Source organism: Schistocerca piceifrons, chromosome 1 (assembly GCF_021461385.2).
Source record: "Schistocerca piceifrons isolate TAMUIC-IGC-003096 chromosome 1, iqSchPice1.1, whole genome shotgun sequence".
Taxonomy (NCBI): Eukaryota; Metazoa; Arthropoda; class Insecta; order Orthoptera; family Acrididae; genus Schistocerca; species Schistocerca piceifrons.
Genome location: NC_060138.1, coordinates 1,018,193,006 through 1,018,214,385, shown reverse-complemented (window position 1 = coordinate 1,018,214,385; position 21,380 = coordinate 1,018,193,006). Strand labels below are relative to the sequence as shown.

General features: G+C 43.7%; 1 protein-coding gene across 2 annotated transcripts in view; it reads right to left on the bottom strand.

Moving 5' to 3' along the window:
- The window catches only part of LOC124711161 (RCC1-like G exchanging factor-like protein), a 153,385-nt gene that overhangs the window by 104,566 nt on the left and 27,439 nt on the right, over positions 1–21,380 (bottom strand). For both annotated transcript variants that reach the window (XM_047241195.1, XM_047241111.1), the window contains one exon: positions 12,198–12,300. In XM_047241195.1, coding sequence (XP_047097151.1) covers positions 12,198–12,300 — 103 coding nt within the window. The remainder of the gene's footprint in view (positions 1–12,197; positions 12,301–21,380) is intronic.

Sequence of the window (21,380 nt, the reverse complement as noted above, 5' to 3'; positions counted from 1 at the left end):
GAAACTTCCTGGCAGATTGGGACCTTTGCCTTTCGCGGGCAAGTGCTCCACCAACTGAGTTACCCAAGCATGACTCATAACCTGTCCCCACAGCTTCAGTTGGAAGGTAGACTGGCAGAACTGAAGTTGTGAGGATGGGTCGTGAGTCGTGCTTGGGTAGCTCAGTCAGTGGAGCACTTACCCGCGAAAGACAAAGGTCCTGAGTTTTGGTCCAGCACACAGTTTTAATCTGCCAGCAAGTTTGATGCTGTGCTCTTTTTGCTAGAAAGTCTTCAACCCAATCACGCATCTGGTCTGGTATTCAGAATGCTTGTGTTTTGTTCATTATATGATAGTGTGGAACTTTACTGAACACCTTCTGAAAGTGAGGGTATACGGCATTTTCCTGTGTGCCTGTATCTACTGCTTTCTGGATCTTGTGGACAAACTGAGCAAGCTGGGTTTCACACAATCTTTGTTTTCAAAACCCGTGTTGATTCCTATGGAGGAGCTTTTCATTCTGCAGAAATGCCATAGTATGTGGGCATAAAAAATGTTCCAAAATTCTACACCAGACTGGCATCAGAGATATAGGACTACAGTTCTGTGTGTCTGTTTGATGACCTTTGATGAAAATGGAAATGGTTTTTTCAATAATTAGGAATGCTTCACACCTCCAGAAACATGCAGTAAACTGCAGTTAGAAGAGATGAAAGTACTTTTGCATACTCTATGTAGAATCAAGTTGGTATTTCATCAGGTCCAGTGGCCTTTCCTCTGTTGAACAATTTTAATTGTTTTTCTATTCTTTGGTCAGCTAACTCAATTGTCATTTTACAGTTTGTGCGACTAGTTAAAGGAGGTACTACCATGTCATCTTCCACTGTGAAATGGTTTTGGAAAAATATGTGTAGTATTATGGCCTTTTTTGTGTCATTCTTTGTTTCAATGCTATTATGGTCACTGAGTGTTTGGATAGATAGTGACAATTTGTTTACCAATTTAATAAGTCCAAAATTTCTTAGTATTTTCTGTATAGTCAGCAGAAAGAATTTTACTTTAGAATTTGTTGAATGCTTTGCACATGGCTCTCTTTACACTAAAAATGGCTGTGAGCACTATGGGACTTAACATCTGAGGTCATCAGCCCTTACACTAAATTTGACTTCGTTTAGTATTCATTTGTCTGTGAAGCTTTGGTTAGGTTCAAATTTGTAATGAAGCTCTCACTGCTTTTGTAGCAACTTTCTAATACGGTTACCAAACCACAGCAGGTCATTTCCATCTCTCATAAATGTGCTCAGCTTTGTCCAATCATGCTCAACATTGTTAGTGTTGGAGATGGAATTTTCATTTTGAGCTGTCAGATAATCTGAAATCTCTTTCTTCTCACTTCTGCCAAACAGAAAGATCATCCTACCTTTCTTTAAATTCCTATTTACAGCCACATTCAGTGATGTTGTAATGACCTTATGATCACTGGTTTTCTGTTCTACACTGACTCGAAAAATTCAGGCCTGTTTGTTACCAGCAAGTCTAAGATGTTACTTTCATGAGTCAATTATCTGGTTAATTGCGCAATGTAATTTTCTGATAACAAACTTACAACAATTTCACATAATTCTCTACCCGTACTACTGATCCTAATCACTTGAGTCTTGTTATTCTATAGCTGGTAAGTTGAAATCTCCATCTAAAACTATAATATGGCCAGGAAATTTACATGAAATAGTTCCAGGTTTCCCATTAAATGTTCTGCAACTAACGGTGCTGAGGCAGGGGATATATAAAAGTATGTTTGATCCACTATTAACACTTATCTTCATCCAAATTATTTTGTGTTCTCAATCTGTACCAATCTCACTAGATTTTATCATATTTGTATGGCTGTAAACACACCTACACAACCAGCATAACAACTATCTTTGGGATATACATTGCAGTTGGTTTTGTACATCCCAGTTGGAGTTTAGAATTTCATTCCCGTTAAATTCTGTTTTTAGGCAGTTTTCTGTCCATTCTACTACAAGGGCATTTTTACCATTTATAAGCAAGGCTAGTTCCAGAGCCTTTCCATAGATGTCCCTGCAGTTGTCTAATACTATATTAATGCTTTTTTTTCTTTTTCTGTGATATGGTACGACAAATATTACCCTCTCTGGTGTCAGAACACATTTTGTTGGACTTGCGGAAGAATTTCTCTATCCTAAAAAACCCACAAGTGCATCCCATGAGCACTCTGCTATGCTAGTAACCTCTTCCTGCATATAGTGCATGCCTGACCTATTGAAAGGGTCCTATGCTTCTCCACCCAACAGCAGAGGTCAAGAAACCCACATATAAGATCATCACAGAGTCATCCGAGCCATTTATAAATTGTATTAGTTATATATTGGCTTCAAATAACTGGTCAGATTTATTATTTTTTCTAAGATAGTTGGGTGAAATCCAAGCTGGGAGATTGCTTCATTCTTAAAGGAATTGTACAAAAAGTGACCATGATCTTAGTGAATGTACTTCTGAGCTCACAATATGTGGATCCTGAGTGACTTACCCCTCCTTTCTAACCTTCCCCAATCTACCCCCAGAACTGAAGAAGGAATCAACAGTACTGAAAGCCAGGAAAAGTTTTTAAACTTTTAAATGTGTCTATCAATGCTGATAGAATTTGTTCCTGAAAATAAATACTGGCCAGGCATTCTGTCTCTTAGTAACTTTACATTTTTAAGTTATTTGATAAAATACAATCAGTTTCATTTTTAGTTCTATTTCATTCTTGTCTATCTTTTTTGTTTTGTTTTTGTTGGCTTTTTTCTAGAAGAACATGTAGTCTTCTTAACAAATTTTATTAATGTATGAGCTCTGTCATTTCTGATATATCTGAAGCTCCTCACTGAAGAACTATTCTTTACTTCTTGCCCTACATTTGTATTAAAATCTCCCAATCATCTTAAAAACGGATACGCTGTTACTTACCAGCCTCTGTAACTCTTCTCATTCCTCAAAAAAATGTAAGACTGTGAGGTGCATACACTTTAACGGTTCCAATGTAATACCTTTCTTTTATTCTTAAACCATGTCTTGCTATTCTGTCTGAGATTCCTTCATTATTAGCAACAATATTTTCAATTTTCTAGAGGCAGAACCCTCATAAGCCTCTTCCCCATTGGTGTCATTGTGATTCCTTGATTTCTAACGTATCAGTGGCTTCTGGAAAGCCACACACTCACTCAGCATAAGCTCTTGTCCCTACCGCTTTGTATTGCACCTGCATGCAAACTATCTGGATCACTAGATGCACTACCCCCAGTATGGAACAGACGGCCATCTCCATACTGTCAGTTGTAAATCTTGGGGGAAGAATTGATCCTGTTCCTCCCATACATATCCTGGGATTGTGTATTAGCTTCAGACAGTTGTAATTCCGGGTGATCCTTCCACTACCAAGTTGTTTATTAACCCCACAACAGCGAATCAGGGTATCCATTTCCAGGTGGACATAGGAGCTACTGTTTCCTTGGTAAACTTGCAAATGAATAATTATATGGGTTCCAGTGAATTGGTACCACTGTCCTGTACATTAGTCACAAATGGTGACAATTCAGTTTCTCCCCAGAATCAATTCACAATCATAGCTACCTACAAAAAGATCACACAGTTGATGATGCAGTTCATTGTTGCTTGGCCAGGAACACTTACTAGGGTTGCCCAGAAAGTAATGCATCACAGTTTTTTTCTCAGCCAAAAACAATGTTACGAATGCGACATGTTACATATGTATTATTTGAAGTCTCCTGCGTGGGTCACTTCCGACAGACAGCGTAGCTGCAGGACTGTTTCAAAATGGTGTCTGTAAGTGACATATGTTACAAGCTGAATTTCTCACTGCAGAGAAAGAAACTGTGGGGAATATTCACAAACACTTGTGCAAAGCCTATGGAGCATCTGCTGTCAACAGTTACTGGGCACAGAGGGTAAGGTCATCAGAAGGTTGTTCGGTGGAGCTCCACAATTTGCAGTGGTCGGGGAAACGATCCACGGCTGTCACACCTGACTTGTTGCAGTGAGCTGATGTTGTCATTCACAAGGACAGACGCATTATGACCCAGCAGTTGGCACTGCATCTGTCAATAAGTAAAGGAAGTGGGGATGCACTTATCTGCACTCTTGGGTATTCAAAAGTATTTGCAAGATGGGTCCTGCGATATCTGATGCTGGATCACAAAACGCACAGAAAAAACAATTGTCCTGATTTGTTGCAACGTTTTGAAGCTGAGGGTGAAGGGCTTCGTGTCCCAGACTGTGACAGGTGATGAAACCAGGTTCACCATTTTGAGCCTGAAACAAAATGAAAGTCGATGGAATGGCGCCATTCCCACTCTCCACAGAAGAAGAAATTTAAAGCAATTGCCTCCACCGGTAAGGTCATGATCACCATGTTCTGGGACTGTGAAGATATGATTCTCAATGACGTAATGCCAAGAGGCAGTACCATTAACCCAGAAGCATTTGTCAACACATTAACAAAACTCAAGACGCACTTCTGGCGACTTTGGCACCACAGCAACCCAGGAGATGTTTTGCTGCAACACAATAATGCTCAACCCCACACAAGTCTGAGGACTACTGAACACATTGCAAAACAGGGTTGGACAATGTTACCCCATCCACCCTACAGCCTTGGCCTGGCCCCCTCAGACTTCCACTGGTTTGGGCCATTAAAGGATCCCATTCATGGCAGATATTTTGAGGATGATGAGGAGGTGATTCACACAGTGAAGCACTGGCTCCGCCACCAGGACAAGGATTGCTACCAACAGGGCATACACACCCTTGTTTTGCGCTGGATCAAGGCCATAGTTCGGGATGGAGATTACGTGGAAAAATAGGGTGTATAGATAAAATACCATTCTTTTGTGTGTGTAATTCTCATTAAGTTCAATTAAGAATTGTTGAAGAAAAAAAATGTGGTGCATTACTTTCTGGGCAAACCTCATATTTCTGTCAGGATGGCTCCTCATTGTTTGGATTCTCCATCACTGAAGAGGTTCAGGCTGTCTATACCTGGGATGTGCCAAAGACTTTCCAGCCCATAGCTCTTTGCGTCCTGACACAATGCCCCATTTCTGCCGGGCACAGCCTATTCTGGTTTTCTTATAGGCATTCATTATGCAGGAACTAGACTGTGTACATATGCTGGAGTGACTGAACCTGTTAAAACCAACATTTCGGCCACACACCTGGTAGTGGTAAAGAAAGCTGATGGCTCCCTGCAGCTATGTGGAGATTTTAAACTGACAACCAGAGGGCCTCCTCATGAAGCTTGTTGGAGGTGAATATTTTTCTATGGCAGACCTTTTGGGATCTCTTCCACTTTGGCAGATACCTGGAACAGTTAATGATGTCCATTTCCATTTATACTATCTTGATGACTTAACTGTCATTGGCACTAAGTGTCAGGACCACCTGCGTAACCTTTGCACCTTCTTTATTATGTTCTGTGACACATGGCTCTATTGTCGCTTACACAAATGCCAGTTTTTTTCAGGAGCAATTGGAATATCTCAGACACTTGTGCAACAAAGAAGGGCTCCAGCTCACTGACCACAATGTCGCAGCAATTGACTCTCTAACCTATACCCAAAATTTGCAAGAGCTGCAGGCTTTTTTTCAGAAAGGTGAATTGTTATTCGAAGTTCATCTCACAAGGAGCCCATATTATGCATCCACTGAAACAGTTATGAAAGAAAGTTGTCAATACAGATGGACAGCTGCCTGCAAACAGACTTTCACACAGCTGAGATGTCTGCTGCACTCGGCGCACTGCCTTACACTCTTTTACCCAAACACTGCCTCTGGTTTTGGCTGTGAGTGCCTCTCCCTATGGCACTGGTGCAGTCTTGAAGCATAGGGATGATGATGGTATTGAGCAACCAATTTCCCACATGCTGAAGATGGTGACATCCACTCAATCAAATCACTTGCAGATAGAAAAGGAGCTTTAGTGAATATCTTTGCCACTAATGCCACTAAGAAGTCCCATATTTACCTATTCGGGACCAAGTTTACAGATCACAAACTGCTAGTAGTGCTCTTTGGGCTGTGCTTCCAGCTTCCAAAGTGGATGGTACGATGTCTCCAGCATTGGATTCTTTCCTCAGCTCCTAGAATTATACCATAAATACAAGCCCATTCACAACTGGCAAATGTGTATGATCTCTATATTCTACCTGCATACTCAGACCTGGCATTTTACCAACAGAGAATCTTGTGTTTCCACACTGATGTGGAACAGCAACACAACACAGCTACTCAAATCGCTGCAGACATACACCATGACCCTATCTTTATCTTCCAAAGAACATCATTACAGAGCTCCAGATCTGATTTCACCTCTCACCACCATTTGACAGACATCACAGTTGACTCCTGCTTGATGGAGAACTGTTTACTAACTGTGTTGTCATCCTACCTATGCTGCTTTTTCAAGTTTTCCAACTCCTCCTTCGCAGGCATTGGTGTATGTTATGGATGAAATGTGACATTCCTACTGTCCAGAACTGAATAAAGACTTGGAAGTTGAGGTGCACAACTGTTCTGCTTGCGCCTGGCACCACGCCATCTTTAGCTCCCTGGCCCACCTCCTCCGTTGACTTGGAAACACATTATCTGAGCTTTGCTGGTTCCTTTCGAGGCTCAATGTGGCTCATTGTTGTGGACATTTATTCCTAAGTACACATATGTGGTCAGCATGCTGTCCACCACCACTGACACCACACTTAATGAATTCATCCAGGTTCCTGCCATCAACGGGGTTCCCTGAACCATTATGTTGGACAATGGACCCTAATTCACGGCAACGGCTTTGAAACAATCCTACACCATGAATAGTATAAAACACCTGTTTAGTCCTCTGTTTCATGCATCCTCCAATGGTAGTGCAGAGCATATAGTATGGATGTTTAAACAACAAACATTACAAGTGGTGGGTGCCGCTGCCACCGCCTCCGCCACCGCCTCCACCACTGCCACCACCACCACCACAGTTGTGCTCATGGTGTCCACGACCTTAGCCCAGCAGAGCTCCTCCATGGGAGGCAGCTGTGTACTCTCCTCCACCTCCTGACGCCACAGACCCAGGAAACCTGGACCCAGTACATTGGGCACATTCCACCAGGAACAGTCACATGCACAGCCACGCTAGTATGGGGCAAAAGACTCAAGGATGGTGATTACCACCCACTGGCAGCGCCTTATGACAGTTGATACTGCCTGGGGATTGGATACTGTCATACTGACCACTTCCATCTACCCCTCGTTATTAAACCGCCATCCTTGTTGATATCACACCAGCATGGGTGAATACAGGCATGGAGGAAGAGGTTCTGCTGCAGCCTCCAACCCCTCAGTAATCATAATCCACACTGCCATGCCCCAGTATGTTGCCAGACATCCTGGGTTCCTCCTGCCAGCTAGTAGTCTTTATAATGCCATGATGTCAACCATACTACCAATTCACCTTCCAAAGCATTGTCTGGGCACCACTGGCCATATGAAACCATTTCAGGGAGAAAAGATCAGGTATGCTGGCCCAGCGAGTTTGAAGGTCCGCTGGAATGCATGGACCTTGATGACAGCCATTAGACTGCACTGAGGGCGCTGGCAACACTCCTGAAAGTGCTGGCTGTGGGGCCATGCCCATCTTGCCAACCTGTCAGCACCCCCAGCTGCCCTTTAAAGCTAGCACTGCAGCAGCTCAGTCTTCAGATGTAATTTCACTGTGGTTTTGTACTGATCTCTTTACACATCATTGTTTTGTTCCTGGATTCAATATGTCTAGCTTTTACTCTTGGTTTACTTACTGGACTTGTTATTCAGCTCTACTGTCTCCATTGTCCTTCCTCTTGTTGTTGTCCTGTTGTTAACTCTTTGTGACTTCTTGTAGATGGCCCCTGGCAGGTCAGACAGTTTCAGTGGGCTCTCGAGTTGTTCCCAGTCTTGTCACATTCTGGTCACTATACAATAAAAAGTTTATTCCCTACAACTATGCTATCCTAGTGACAATCAGCAAAGCTCCCACAGGTAAATGGTAACCAAAAAACATATGTGCTCTCAAGAATTTTACCAACATACAACACACAGAAGCCCATAAGTAAATTGAGTTATTCTTCATCATAAGCCCACACGAGTTAAGTCTCCCTCCCAGAACAAGACACACCCAAATCCAAATCAGTACATGATAACAACAAATTCAAGTCCAATTGCAGCAAGTCAAATACCAAAAACACTGTCCCACTCCATGTATGTCAAGAGACAATTTTCAAGCCTCACATAAGCTGAATGACTCAGCAAAAAATAAGTCTCACGTAGAGATACTATGCATTATCAGAGTTTCACATATCCCCAAGGAAGTCTTGTGAACTGCCCTGCACATGCACTTAGACTGCTAATGCCATATGTGGAAGACTCTCTATGTACACCCTCTATCATGAAAGAGCCATTTGCCCCTAAGATGTGTTAGCAGATACATTTTTCATAAGCAAATAATTTCAACTGTATTTTAATCTGTTATTCAAATACTATAGGTTTACTTACACATGTAGGTTGCCTTTAACCTTTATTTGGCAATGTTGCTATTACACAACATCAAAGTTGTGAGCTGTTTTCTGTAATACGTTGTGAGTTTCGTCCTTGAAAGGCCAGTGCTGTTTGCATACAATTTTTAAGCCTACTCTTACACAATGATATTCTGTTGTATCTGGTGAAAAATTACAGGCAAGTTACTGTATTTAAAAAATCATGTAAATTGTTTACATGACCATATACATTTAATTTAAGTAACTTAATTATTTTTCATCACAACATTTGTGGGTGTGCCAGATATAGGTTTAAAACCAGTTATCTGTGCACAGTCAATTGGTGTAATTGGTTATGTCATAACTTCATTATACCTCAAATTATGCAGTAACTAATGTGAAAGTACTTAATTCTTTATCACAGAAAATACCGGCAACGCTGACACATAAGCATACTGCTAAAATTTCCTGATGAGGTGGACCGTCAAGGTGAAGTGTTATGAGATACTGTCCAGAGAGGGTATTTTTGCTCCATGACAAGCCCCCACCTCATTCTGCACAAGACACATTTACACATTTGTTTCTTTGGGCTATCAAATTTTGTCTCATCCCAATACTCTCCTGAAATGACACCAAGTGATTTCATCCTCTATCCTCATTGGAACAAACCACTCCATGGTAGGCTTTTCAGGTTGCCAGTGAGTTGGTTTTTGGGGTGGAATATTTTCTGCAAAGTCAAAACGTAGGCTTCTACAACCACGGTCTTTGCCAAGTCATTTATTGTTGTGAAAAACGTGTTTCATTGAAGGGTGACTTTGTGAAGCAAGATTAACATCATCACCAAGTTTCCTAGTCACAACTGGATTTTTTTGAGATGATAACTAGTCCTCATAATGTAATTAAGCTTGAATGGCTTCTAATAACCAGGCCATTATACTGCATGCATTCATTATTATTTTCAGTGGTAATGCTGCTTTCAGTTTTTGCAAAGCTCCAGTGGCTAATTAACACATATATCCCTGAAATAATTTTAAGTCCCAGACATTTCACTGCTCTTTGTTTTCAGTTGGCCTGTAAGAGCTGAAATTTCCAAGGTGCCTTGGCTAGTAGCATATTTATTCACTTCTTACCAGAAAATATGACTCACTCTGCACAGCTTTTCCTTGGAGGCTGCAAACCTACAGAGAATAAGTTCACATCATCTGCTGTAGTAGACTGTTAGGCTTGTTTATTTGTTTGTTTGCTTTTCATTTAACAATCAGTTTTCGGACATTGTCATAGACTTTAGTCCATATGTACAAAGGTTTAATTAACACACGTAAGTGCACACATTGATATAAATAGTTACGATCAGATAATATCATTTTTCGTAGCAAAAATAAACTTATGCCTATATACACTGTTTTACAGAGAGATTTTACAATGTGAAATTAAAAGCATACATTGATATAGTGTGTGAAGGTCAGAAATTATCATTTTTGTGTTGCAAAAACAAACTCCTGCAATATACACTGTTTTAAAAAGGGATATTACAACTTGAAATCTTCTACTGAATAACTGCTTTTCTCTGTTAATAAATGCTTAAGTTTATTCTTTAAAGTGTTTAAATTATCTGTCTTGAGGTCAGATGGGAGTCTGTTATAAAAGATGGTTACTATTATACGTTAACTATGGGCTGCAGCCTTTTTTTTTTTTTTTTTTTTTTTTTTCCTGCAATTCTGTGAAAATTTTCCCTTCCCTGTGTATTGTACTTATGTACATTACTATTTGTTACATTATATTCTGAGTTTTGTTTTACAAACATTATTGCCTGCAGGATGTCCATGCTTGTAATGTCATAACAGTAACAAAGTAAGAGAGCAGTATAAAATGGAGACAAAGCAGCTAAAGGAAAGAAAAAAAGAGAAATCACTAATTATTGGTTGGTTGGTTGTGGGGACAGGACCAAACAGCGAGGTCATCGGTCCCATCGGATTTGGGAAGGAAGCCAGCCATGCCCTTTCAAAGAAACCATCCCCGCATTTGTCTGAAGCGATTTAGGGAAATCACGGAAAACCTAAATCAGGATGGCCAGACATGGGTTTGAACTGTCATCCTTCCGAATCCGAGTCCAGTGTGCTATCACTAATTATGAAAAACTACATACTTAAATTAAATATGACTGAGGATGATAGCAGAACAAAGAGCTGGAGAGAAAGGAGGTTCCTCTCTATTAATTCCAGTGGAAGGAAAAAGTCTACATCATGCTTATGGAAAAGCAAGTATTAAAGTCACACCCATTTAACTGAAGAGCATGCTATATCACAGACATTGATTTTACCAATGTTTACCCTCTTTCTGCATCCAATCATTCTTACTAATAGCCTAGTGGTTTCTATGTTGACACACAAACAAGAACAATGGATCCACTAGTATAATATAGATAATTTCAAATATGACTCTCCCTTCCATACACCTTAGCAGTGGTGTGTAGGGATCAGGCAGTGTTAAGCAGAGGCTTAAAACAAGTCATCAGGCTGACAACCAAGTCACTAAGGTTGAATTGCTGGAAAATTGTTTCAGCATGACTGATATTTTTAAAGACATTGGACATCTCAATTAGCCAGTTTCTAGATGGGCAAACTTACATCCAAGGTACTTGTGTTGGTAATTAGAATCCCAACCATGTACCTTCCGACACATGCCTTATTCACTCCATTCACGTAACACAAAACAGTTCATCCAAAAGTTATGAAAATTATTCAGGTTATATATCACATAAGAAACTTGTGCTGAACACTAAATTTTATTCACTCCTTGATTGCAAATTCCATTAACATGGCTTCTAACAGCACTCGCACTTCACTTTACATTCATGATGTAAAATGATTTAACCCTGCCATCTTTTTCCTGTAGCCATCTTTTCAATATTAATCATTTTCATAACCAACAAACTAATATTTTTAACACATTTCCTGCAATAGCACTCTCATACATACTCATGTCTTGCTCATTTGATGGCTCTGGGTATTGCACACGAGTGACTGCTGCACTGCCAACCAATCTCTAGCACCAATTCGCACCTTCCAGAACTACGGGGCATCCTCCTTAGTGATGTCACAAAGAGACATGCTGTGCTGCAGCAAAGAAGTGTAAGGGGCAAATTGATCCATCAAACACCGGATTGAGATGTATACCATTACACAGTCAATAACTCCATACTCTACCACATCATAACTGCCATGCTTCAGTTTTGCACATGTCTGCCTCTTACAATGAACATAGTGATAGCCTTTATTCAATTCTTCAAATTTGTTCTGTTCTCCATTGATGATTTACCTATTGCCATGTCCTGCTGTATCTGTTGATCAGTGGTTCTGAACAGGTTTTCTACTTAGTTCCTGAATAGGGCAGTTTCCTCCAACAATGTATTATTTTGACAAAGGAAGAAAAATATTGTCAAATAGACCAGCATATGTGCCACCTTTTTTGTCTATGACAACTACCACCTGAGAAGTAGAACTTTTATCCATTTTCACTTCCTTGCACTTTCATTTTGGAGATCCTTTTCATTAGCAAGAGGAATGAGCATTAAAATTATAGAGAATACTTGATACCAATATTTTACAAAAGTAAAATAAGCAATTGAAATGTTTCATTTACCTATCTGTGAATCTGTATTTATCCCACAGCCGAATACTTTGTATCCATCCTTGGCATCTACAGCAAATGCTGTAAAACCATATCCACATGCAATGTCCACTATCTGAAATACAAGAGTGGCTTGCTTGAACTCTCAAGAAATGAGTAATTAATACAAAACAATGGAAACTCGAGGTAGGAATATCAACAATATAGAAAAAGATAGATTGCAACTTATTGTAAAGATAACATGCTGAATTGCAGACAGCACAATTAAAAGAGACACTTTCACATAAGCTTTTGGCCTCAGCCTTCATCAGAGAAAAAGGAACACACAACAGTCATTCACACAAGTAAGCACACATGACCTCCAACTCTGGCAGCTCAGATCAGAACACAAGTGTCATGATGGACGGAAGCAGCAATCTGGAGGGGAAGGAGAAGGGACAGCAGTGTATGGGTGAGGGAAGAGAGAAGCACTGCCTGGCAGAGTGTGCATGGACTAAAATTCCAACATGTGCAGCACCAGGATGTTGTGCGGCAGAGACCTGGGGGAAAAGGAGCGAGAAAGGAAAGGAGCAGGAAAAGATGGGTGGGTATGTTGGCAGAGGGTGGCAAACAAAGAGGGTCAAAGATGAGGATAGGGAGGAGGTGATAGGTATTGAAGCAGCCATTGAAATCAAGCATATTATGTTCAGTTGCAAGTTGTGCCACAGAGTGCTCCACTTTCCTTTTGGTCACAGTGACCATTCATCCTCGTGGATAGCTGGTTGGCAGTCATGCTGTGCAATGATTACAGCAGAGCTGGTAAATGACATAGTTGCTGTCACAGGTGGCCCAACCACTGGCAGGGTAAGATAAATCTGTGACAGGACTGGAAGTGCTGGGTGGGTGGATTGGGCAGTCTTGCACCTGGGTCTCCCACAAGTATAAGATCCTTGCGGTAACGGGTTGGCGTTGGGAGTGACATAGCAATGGACTAGGATGTTGTGGAGATTTGGGTGGATGATAGAACACCACTTTAGGAGGGTGGGAAGGATCTTGGGTAGGATGTCCCTTATTTCAGGGCATGATGGTAGGCAATCAAAGCCCTGGCGAAGGACATGGTTCAGTTTTTCCAGTCCGTGGTGGTATTTGGTAATGAAGGAGCCACCCTTTGTGGTTGGTTTTTGAGGGGTAGTGGGAGGATTGGGGGTGTGAGGAGAAATGGCATGGGAGATCTGTTTGCGGACTAGGTCTGGGACATACTGCCTGTCTGTGAAGGCCTTGATGAGACCCTCAGCATACTGGGCAAGGGAGTTCTTGTCACTGCAGATATGCCATCCCTGGGTGGCTAGGTTGTATGGAAGGGAGTGTCTTGGGCCCTAAGCCCAGATCATGAAGATATCATCAATGAACCTGAAACAGGAAAGCAGTTTAGCATTTTCAGAGGCTAGGAAGGTATCCTCAGATGGCCTATAAACAGGTTAGCATAGGTGGGTGCCATATGGATGTCCACGGCTGTGACGCAGATTTATTTGTATACCTTCCCTTCAAAGAAGAAGTAATTGTGGGTTAGGATCTCGCCTTTTCACTTGCATAAACAAGAAAAAATCGCAAGGTAACAAGCTGGGCAAATATGGCGGATGTGGGATGGCAATAACAGAATGTCTGGTCAAATACTCAGAAACAGATAAAGCAGTATATGGTCTTGCATTGTCATGCAGTAAGAACCAGTCCTGAGAATGCCACAAATCGGGTCAGTGATGCTGAATTGCTTGTTGCAAATGTTTCGTGCATTTGATGTACAGAGTTGGGTTCACTGTTTGACCTGGAGAAACATTCTCATGGTGAATTAATTCTTTACTATCAAGGAATGTGATCAACATTGTCTTTGTTCTCGAAGGTTGTCATTTGACATTTTTAAACACTAGTGATCTGGGACTCTACCATTTAGCACTTTTGACACTTTGTGTGGGGGTCATACTGGTAGCACCAACTTTCATCCCCAGCAATAATCTTACACAGAAATGTGGGATCACATCTAGCTCTGTCCAGTAGTTCAGCAAAAATTCTTTGTCTTTCCTCTTTCTGTTTGTCTGTTAGTGTGTGAGGGACAAGTTTTGCATTGAGTTTCCATTTTCCTGAATCTTTGCGTAAAATGTTATGACACACATCACAGTTCAAATTAAGTTCTTCTGATATTGCATGCACTGAATCTCTGCCTTCCTGAAACCTTTTGTGCCACTCGAAAGCACAACTTCTTGAAAGTGCATCATCTGCAGATGCTTGCTTAATCACTGTCCCCACTTCACCAGGGGTTTTCCTGAGCTTAACACAGAACTTAATGTTCACTCTTTGCTCACAATGAGCATCCATTGTGTCACCATAATTAAATGCACCAAGAATTTAAACAGTGTATTGCTAAGCAAAACCCTCCCACCTAGGGAGTATGCACAGAAACATGGCCAAGATCATTTCAAGATGCAGATGTACCTGGTAACATAAAAACAACAACTGTTGCTTTTAGTATTGCAAACTCAGAGATAAAGAGAACTTATCCTAGAACTTTTCTGACAAAGGGCATACGTCCTGTGGAGTATCATCTCCTGCTCATACTGTTCAGAAGGGAATTGACCAAAAAAGTATCTCATGTACCATTTTGACAGGAAGGGGCGTATAGTATGAAAAGCCAACCACAGAATAGCCATTTGTGGAGTTCTCTTAAGTATAATCATGCTATTTTGAAGCAGATGCCCACACAGTGTTGCCTACTTCAGAGGGCCGGCTGTGTAACCTCTTAAAATAGGATAAGGTTAGCCTTAAATGGTTCTGAGCACTATGGGACTTAACTGCTGAGGTCATCAGTCAAGGTTAGCCTTAGTTGAATGATATTGCCTCAGGTGGTGAACAAAGATCTTCTCAATTTCTAGAACTCAAGTTAGGCATTGGTTTGTCACACGCTGCAATGTCTTACCTATGAAGCTTATAAGTGGTACATTGTGATAAGTACTTGGAAACTAAGGCACTTCTCTGGTTACAGAAGAAGCAGCGGATTATGTTTATGGTTGGTTGGTTGGTTTAAAGGCGGGAGAAGGGACCAAACTATGAGGTCATCTGTCCCTTGTTCCTAATAAAACAATGCCACAAGTGTGAGAATAAAATGGACAAAACATATAACACAAAACGGAAAGAAAGGAAAAGCCACAAGAATGAAGGGAAAGCAACAAACACTAAAAGGAACAAAAGAGGACAAGAAAACAACAGAGAGACGCTAGAAACAGACGAGAGTAAAACATGAAAGCAGATTACAGTAGCTGGCCAACCACGAGAATAAAAAGGGAAAGCCAGCCACTCTGCAACACATTAAAACCTCCACCCTAAAAGCACTAGGGTGGAGGACACAAAGGGACAAAGGACATGTGCTAAAACCTACATAGAAGTATAAAACCCACTCTCACAGATAAAATGTAAAACTAAAGCTGCTGTGGAGGCATTGCTGCTCAATATCGAAGGCAGGGTGTTTGGAAAGTTAAAAGTCTGCTGCAGAGAGGCTAAAAGTGGGCAGTCCAGCAAGAGGTGGACAACTGTCATTTGGGAGCCACAGCGAAACTGAGGTGGGTCCTCGCGACGGAGTAGGTAACCATGTGTTAGCCACATATAGCTAATGTGGAGCCAGCAGAGGGCAACTGATTCCCTGCGAGAGGCCTGCATGGAAGACTTTCATACATTCATAGTCTCCTTGATGACACACAGTTTGTTGTGCGTGCTGTTATGCCATTCCGTCTCCCAAAACTGGAAAACCATGTGGTGTAAGATAGAATGCAGGTCAGCTTTGGAGATGCTTATCTCCAGAAGCAGCTTCCACGTTGTCTGTTTGGCCAGCCTGTCGGCAAGTTCGTAGCCGGGGATTCCGATGTGTCCTGGAGACCACACAGACACCACGGAATGGCGGGACTGTTCCAGGGCACAGATGGACTCCTGAATGGACGCTACCAGAGGGTGGGGAGGGTAGCACTGGTCGATAGCTTGTAGACTGCTCAATGAGTCAGTATACAGGAGAAATGACTCACCAAGGCATGAGGAGATGTACTCAAGAGCATGAGATATGGCCGCCAGCTCTGCAGTGAAAACACTACAGCGAACTGGCAAGGAGTGCTGCTCAATATGTCCTCCATGAACATATGCAAAGCCTAAGTGACCATCAGCCATTGAGTCGTCGGTGTAAACCAGTTCAGAGCCCGGGAAGAATCAAGAGGAAGTGACAGTGGAGAGCGATGGGATTAACAGAGTCCTTAGGGCCATGCAAAAGGTCCAGACCGTACGTGAACGGACCACAAGTAGAGGTGGTAAAGGGAAGAACTCCAGTTTGGAGAGCAGGTACCACACGCAAACCGCAATCGTTAGCCCCGATCTGGGCCACCGATGCGAGAAATGGACTGCCGCAGGTGGGAAAAGGAGATGGTAATTTGGATGCTCAGGGGAACTATGAATGTGTGCTGCGTAACTGGCAAGCAGTTGCGCACGTCTGATCTGCAGTTGAGGGACACCAGCCTCCACCAGTACGCTGGTCACTGGACTTGTCCTTAAAGCTCCTGTTGCTAATTTAACCCCACAGTGGTGCACAGGGTCGAGTAAATGCAATGCTGAAGGCGCTGCTGAACCATAAAACACACTCCCATAGTCAATTCAGGATTGGACACCGGCTCTGTAGAGCTGCAGCAGCGTAGAGCGATCTGCACCCCAATTGGTGTTGCTCAGGCAACGGAGCGCATTGAGGTGCTGCCAGCACTTCTGCTTAAGCTGACGAAGATGAGGGAGCCAAGTCAATCAAGCATCGAAAACCAGTCCTAGGAATTCATATGTCTCCACTACAGTGAGTGGATCATCATTAAGGTACAGTGCGGGTTCCAGATGAACGGTACGACGTCGACAAAAGTGCTGAAAACTGGAAGCCATGGGCTAGACCCCATGACTGCACCTTGTGTATGGCTCCCTGGAGGCACAGCTCAGCAACAACAGTACTGGAGTAGCAGTACAAAATGCAGAAGTCATCTGCATACAGAGAAGGTGAGATGGAGGGACCGACAGCTGCTGCTAGACCACTAATGGCCACTAAAAATAGAGAGACACTCAATACAGAGCCCTGAGGGACTCCATTCTCCTGGATATGGATGGAACTATGGGAGTCACCAACTTGGACACGAAAAGCACAGAGTGACAGGAAGTTTTGGATAAAAATCATGAGTGGTCCCTGGGGACCCCACTCATACAATGTGGCAAGGATATGATGTCGCCAAGTAGTGTCGTATGCTTTACGTAAGTCAATAAAGTCGGCAACCAGGTGCTGCCGTCTGGAAAAGGCTGTTTGGATGGCAGACTCGATGGACACAAGATTATCAGTGGTAGAGCGACCCTGGCGGAAGCTGCCCTGTCATGGAGCCAGCAAGCCACGTGACTCCAGGACCCAACACAAGTGCTGACATACCATACATTCCAGCAGCTTACAAAGAATATTGGTGAGGCTGATGGGCCGATAGCTATCCACATCGAGTGGGTTTTTACCGGGTTTGAGCACCGGAATGATGGTGCTCTCCTGCCATTGTGATGGAAATACGCCATCGCACCAGATCCAGTTGAAGATGATGAGAAGATGTCACTTATAGTCAGATGAGAGATGTTTAATCCTCTGACTGTGGATGCGATCAGGCCCAGGAGCCGTGTCAGGGCAATGTGCAAGGGCACTGAGGAACTCCCACTCTGTAAATAGGGCGTTATAGAATTCACTGCAGCGTGCAGTGAATGAGAGGACGTTCCCTTCCAGCTGCCATTTGAGTGTGCAAAAGGCTGGGGGGTAATTCTCTGATGCAGAGGCTCGAGCAAAGTGCTCAGCAAAGTGCTCGGCAATCGCATTTGTGTTGGTACATAACTCGCCATTTATGGTATCACCAGGGACAACTGTTGGGGCCTGGTATCCGAAAAGACGTTTGATCTTTGCCCAGACTTGGGAAGGTGGCGTGTGGCACCCAATGGTGGAGACGTATCTTTCCCAACACTCCTTCTTCCATTGTTTGATAAAGTAGCGAACACGGGCACGGAGCCGTTTAAAGGCTATGATGTGCTCCAGGGAAGGGTGCTGCTTATACCACTGTAGAGCTCGCCAACACTCCTTAATTGCTTCAGCGACTTCTGGCGACCACCAAGGGACTGTCTTACACCTCGAGCAACCTAAAGAGCGAGGGATCATGTTTTCAGCCGCAGAAACAATTGTGCTAGTCACCTGCTCAACCATCACATCACTGTTATCATGTGGGGGAGATTCAGCGGTGACAGCAGAGATGAAAGTTCCCCAGTCCGCCTAGATCAAAGCCCATCTGGGCTGGCTCCGGGCGCCTGATGCTAGGGCAGTGACAGGAAGATGGGGAAGTGGTCACTACCACTCAGGTCGTCTTGTGCTCTCCAGTGGATAGATGGGAGAAGTCCTGGGCTGCAAATTGATAAATCAATGGCCGAGTAACTACCATGAGCCACACTGAAATGTGTGGTGGCCCCAATATTTAAGAGGCAGAGGTCAAATTGCGACAGTAAAGTTTCAACATCTCTGCCTTGGCCAGTAAGTATGGTACCACCCCACAAGGGGTTATGGGCATTAAAATCTCCCAGAAGTAGGAAAGGTTTAGGGAGTTGATCAATCAGTGCAGCTAATACATTCAGGGGTACTGCACCACCTGGAGGAAGCTATACATTGCAGGCAGTTATTTCCTGCGTCGTCCTTATACTGACAGCCACAGCTTCAAGAGGGGTTTGCGTGGGCACAGTGTCACTACAGACTGAGTTTAGGACATAAACACAATCTCCACCTAACACTCGATTATAGTCGCTACGGTTCCTGTAATATCTCTTATAGCCACAGAGGGCAATGCAGATAGCAGGTGTAAAGCTTAACAGTTGCCGTAGCTCAGCCAGGCGATGGAAAAAATCACCGCAGTTCCACTAGAGGAGGACATCGTGAGACTGGGAAGGCATGGAACATTCAACGAGGCAGTTTACGCCTCAGAGTCACCTGCTGCCACCAATTTTTTGCCTGAGCAGTCTATATCCATTGTGGCTGAGGGTCTGGCGAAATCTAGGTCCTCAGTGGATGCCAAAATCTCCACCCCATCCTCAGCCGCAGAGCTTGTAGGTAGCGGTGGTGTGGGTACCACTGCAATTTCCTTGGTCTTAGGGGTTTTCTTTTTGGATTTCTCTCACTGCTCCTTGGGTTTCTCTGGCTGGAAGGACTTCACTGGCTCAGTCTCTGGGACTGAGGATGAGCGTGAGCCCTACGACCAGCTGCTTTTGGGCTTTTCAGCCACTGGCAGGTGTCGTCTTCCCCACTAGCAGAAACCTGGGAAGGGAGTGACCCAAGGGACCCCTTCCTGGTGAGAGAAGCTGAAGAAGACTTACGCTTCTCCAGCTTAGAAGTGGGGATGGATGTCCCTGATGGTAAGAGGGGGGGGGGGGGGGTGTTGTTCCCGAAGTAGGTGTGCAGGAGCAACAGGGAGGGGAAGGCCCCCCACCATCAAGGGGGCAGGTGTAGTCTTCTGGATCTGAGAGGTGACCTGGGTTGGCAGAGCTGATGGTACCAGTACTGGCAGCGTAAGACAATGTCATACACACAGGATGCAGGCATTCAAATTTTCTCTTAGCCTCAGTGTAGGTCAGTCTGTCCAGGGTCTTGTACCCCATGATTTTCCTTTCTTTCTGGAGAATCCTGCAGTCAGGCAAGCAAAGTGAATAGTGTTCTCGGTCGTTGATACAGATGGGAGGCGGGCCACATGGGGTATTGGGATATGATGGGCATCCACAATCTCAGCATGTGATGCGGGAAGACATATGGCCGAACTTCCAGCACTTAAAGCACCGCATTGGGGGAGGGATACAGGGCTTTACATCACACCGGTAGACCATCACCTTGACCTTCTTGGGCAATGTATCACCCTCAAAGGCCAAGATGAAGGCACTGGTGGCAACCTGATTATCCTTCGGACCCCGGTAGACAAGCTGGACGAAATGTATACCTCGCTACTCTAAATTGGTGTGCAGCTCATCACTGGATTTCAAAAGAAAGTCTCTGTGAAATATGATACCCTGGACCATATTTAAGCTCTTATGGGTGTAATGGTTACAGAAACATCCCCCAAGATTGTCACAAGCGAGTAACTCCCATGACTGGGCAGAGGATGCTGTTTTGATCAAGACTGACCCAGATCTCATTTTGGACAAGCCCTCCACCTCCCCAAACTCGTCCCCTAATTACTCAACAAAAAACTGAGGGTTCATCGTCATGAAAGATTCCCCATCAGCTCTCGAACATACAAGGTACTGAGGCGAATAAGATACGCTGCCATCCTTAGCCTGACGTTCCTCCCATGGTGTGGCCAGAGAGGGGAACGATTTTGGGTCATACTTCTTTGCACTGAATTGAGCTCGTGATCGCTTACAGACTGCTGGTGTTTCACCATCAGCAAGAGAGGGTGGACTACGCTTCATCGCGTGTCATCCGCCCTGATGCCACCCACTCCAACCAGGGGCCCTCCCCATGGGCACCACCCAGCCACAGCAAAGGCCATCTGGCAGGATGGCCATTGCCGGGAGTCCCGATGCCTCAGGGGGGGTGGGCATCTACTCCTTGGCATACGTGGGGACTTAACAGCACAGGCATCAGCAGAGCGATCCCTGAGTGGTCAGGGGGCTACAACCAACAGGGTACATGGCGGCCCCACCACAATGGACGGACTACCGTGATGGATATCAGGTGCAAAGAAGTCCATGGTCATTGTTGACGCAGAAGTCGACACTGCATAGTACATGGTGGAAAATGCACCCAGGAAGGTGTCCTCTCCCAAGAGATGGAGAACTGGCAGGACTGCAATGCGATGACGAGAAAGTGGGCTAAAGATCTCAATGCACGATGGACACGATGCACCATGTAAGGTGCCCTTCCCCAAATGGCTCGCTCTTCGGGAAAATGTTGAAGAATGAAGGTCAAAACCTACAGGGAACCATCACATAAAGGCCAAAACGTGTGAAACTTCTTTTAGTCGCCTCGTATGACGGGCAGGAATACCTCGGGCCTGTTCTAACCCCCGGACCAACAGGGGGGGTTATGCTTATGTCATGTCTGCCAAATCTGATCAAAATACAAGACGAGAGTTCCTTATGTCTGATTATTAAGTTGTCACA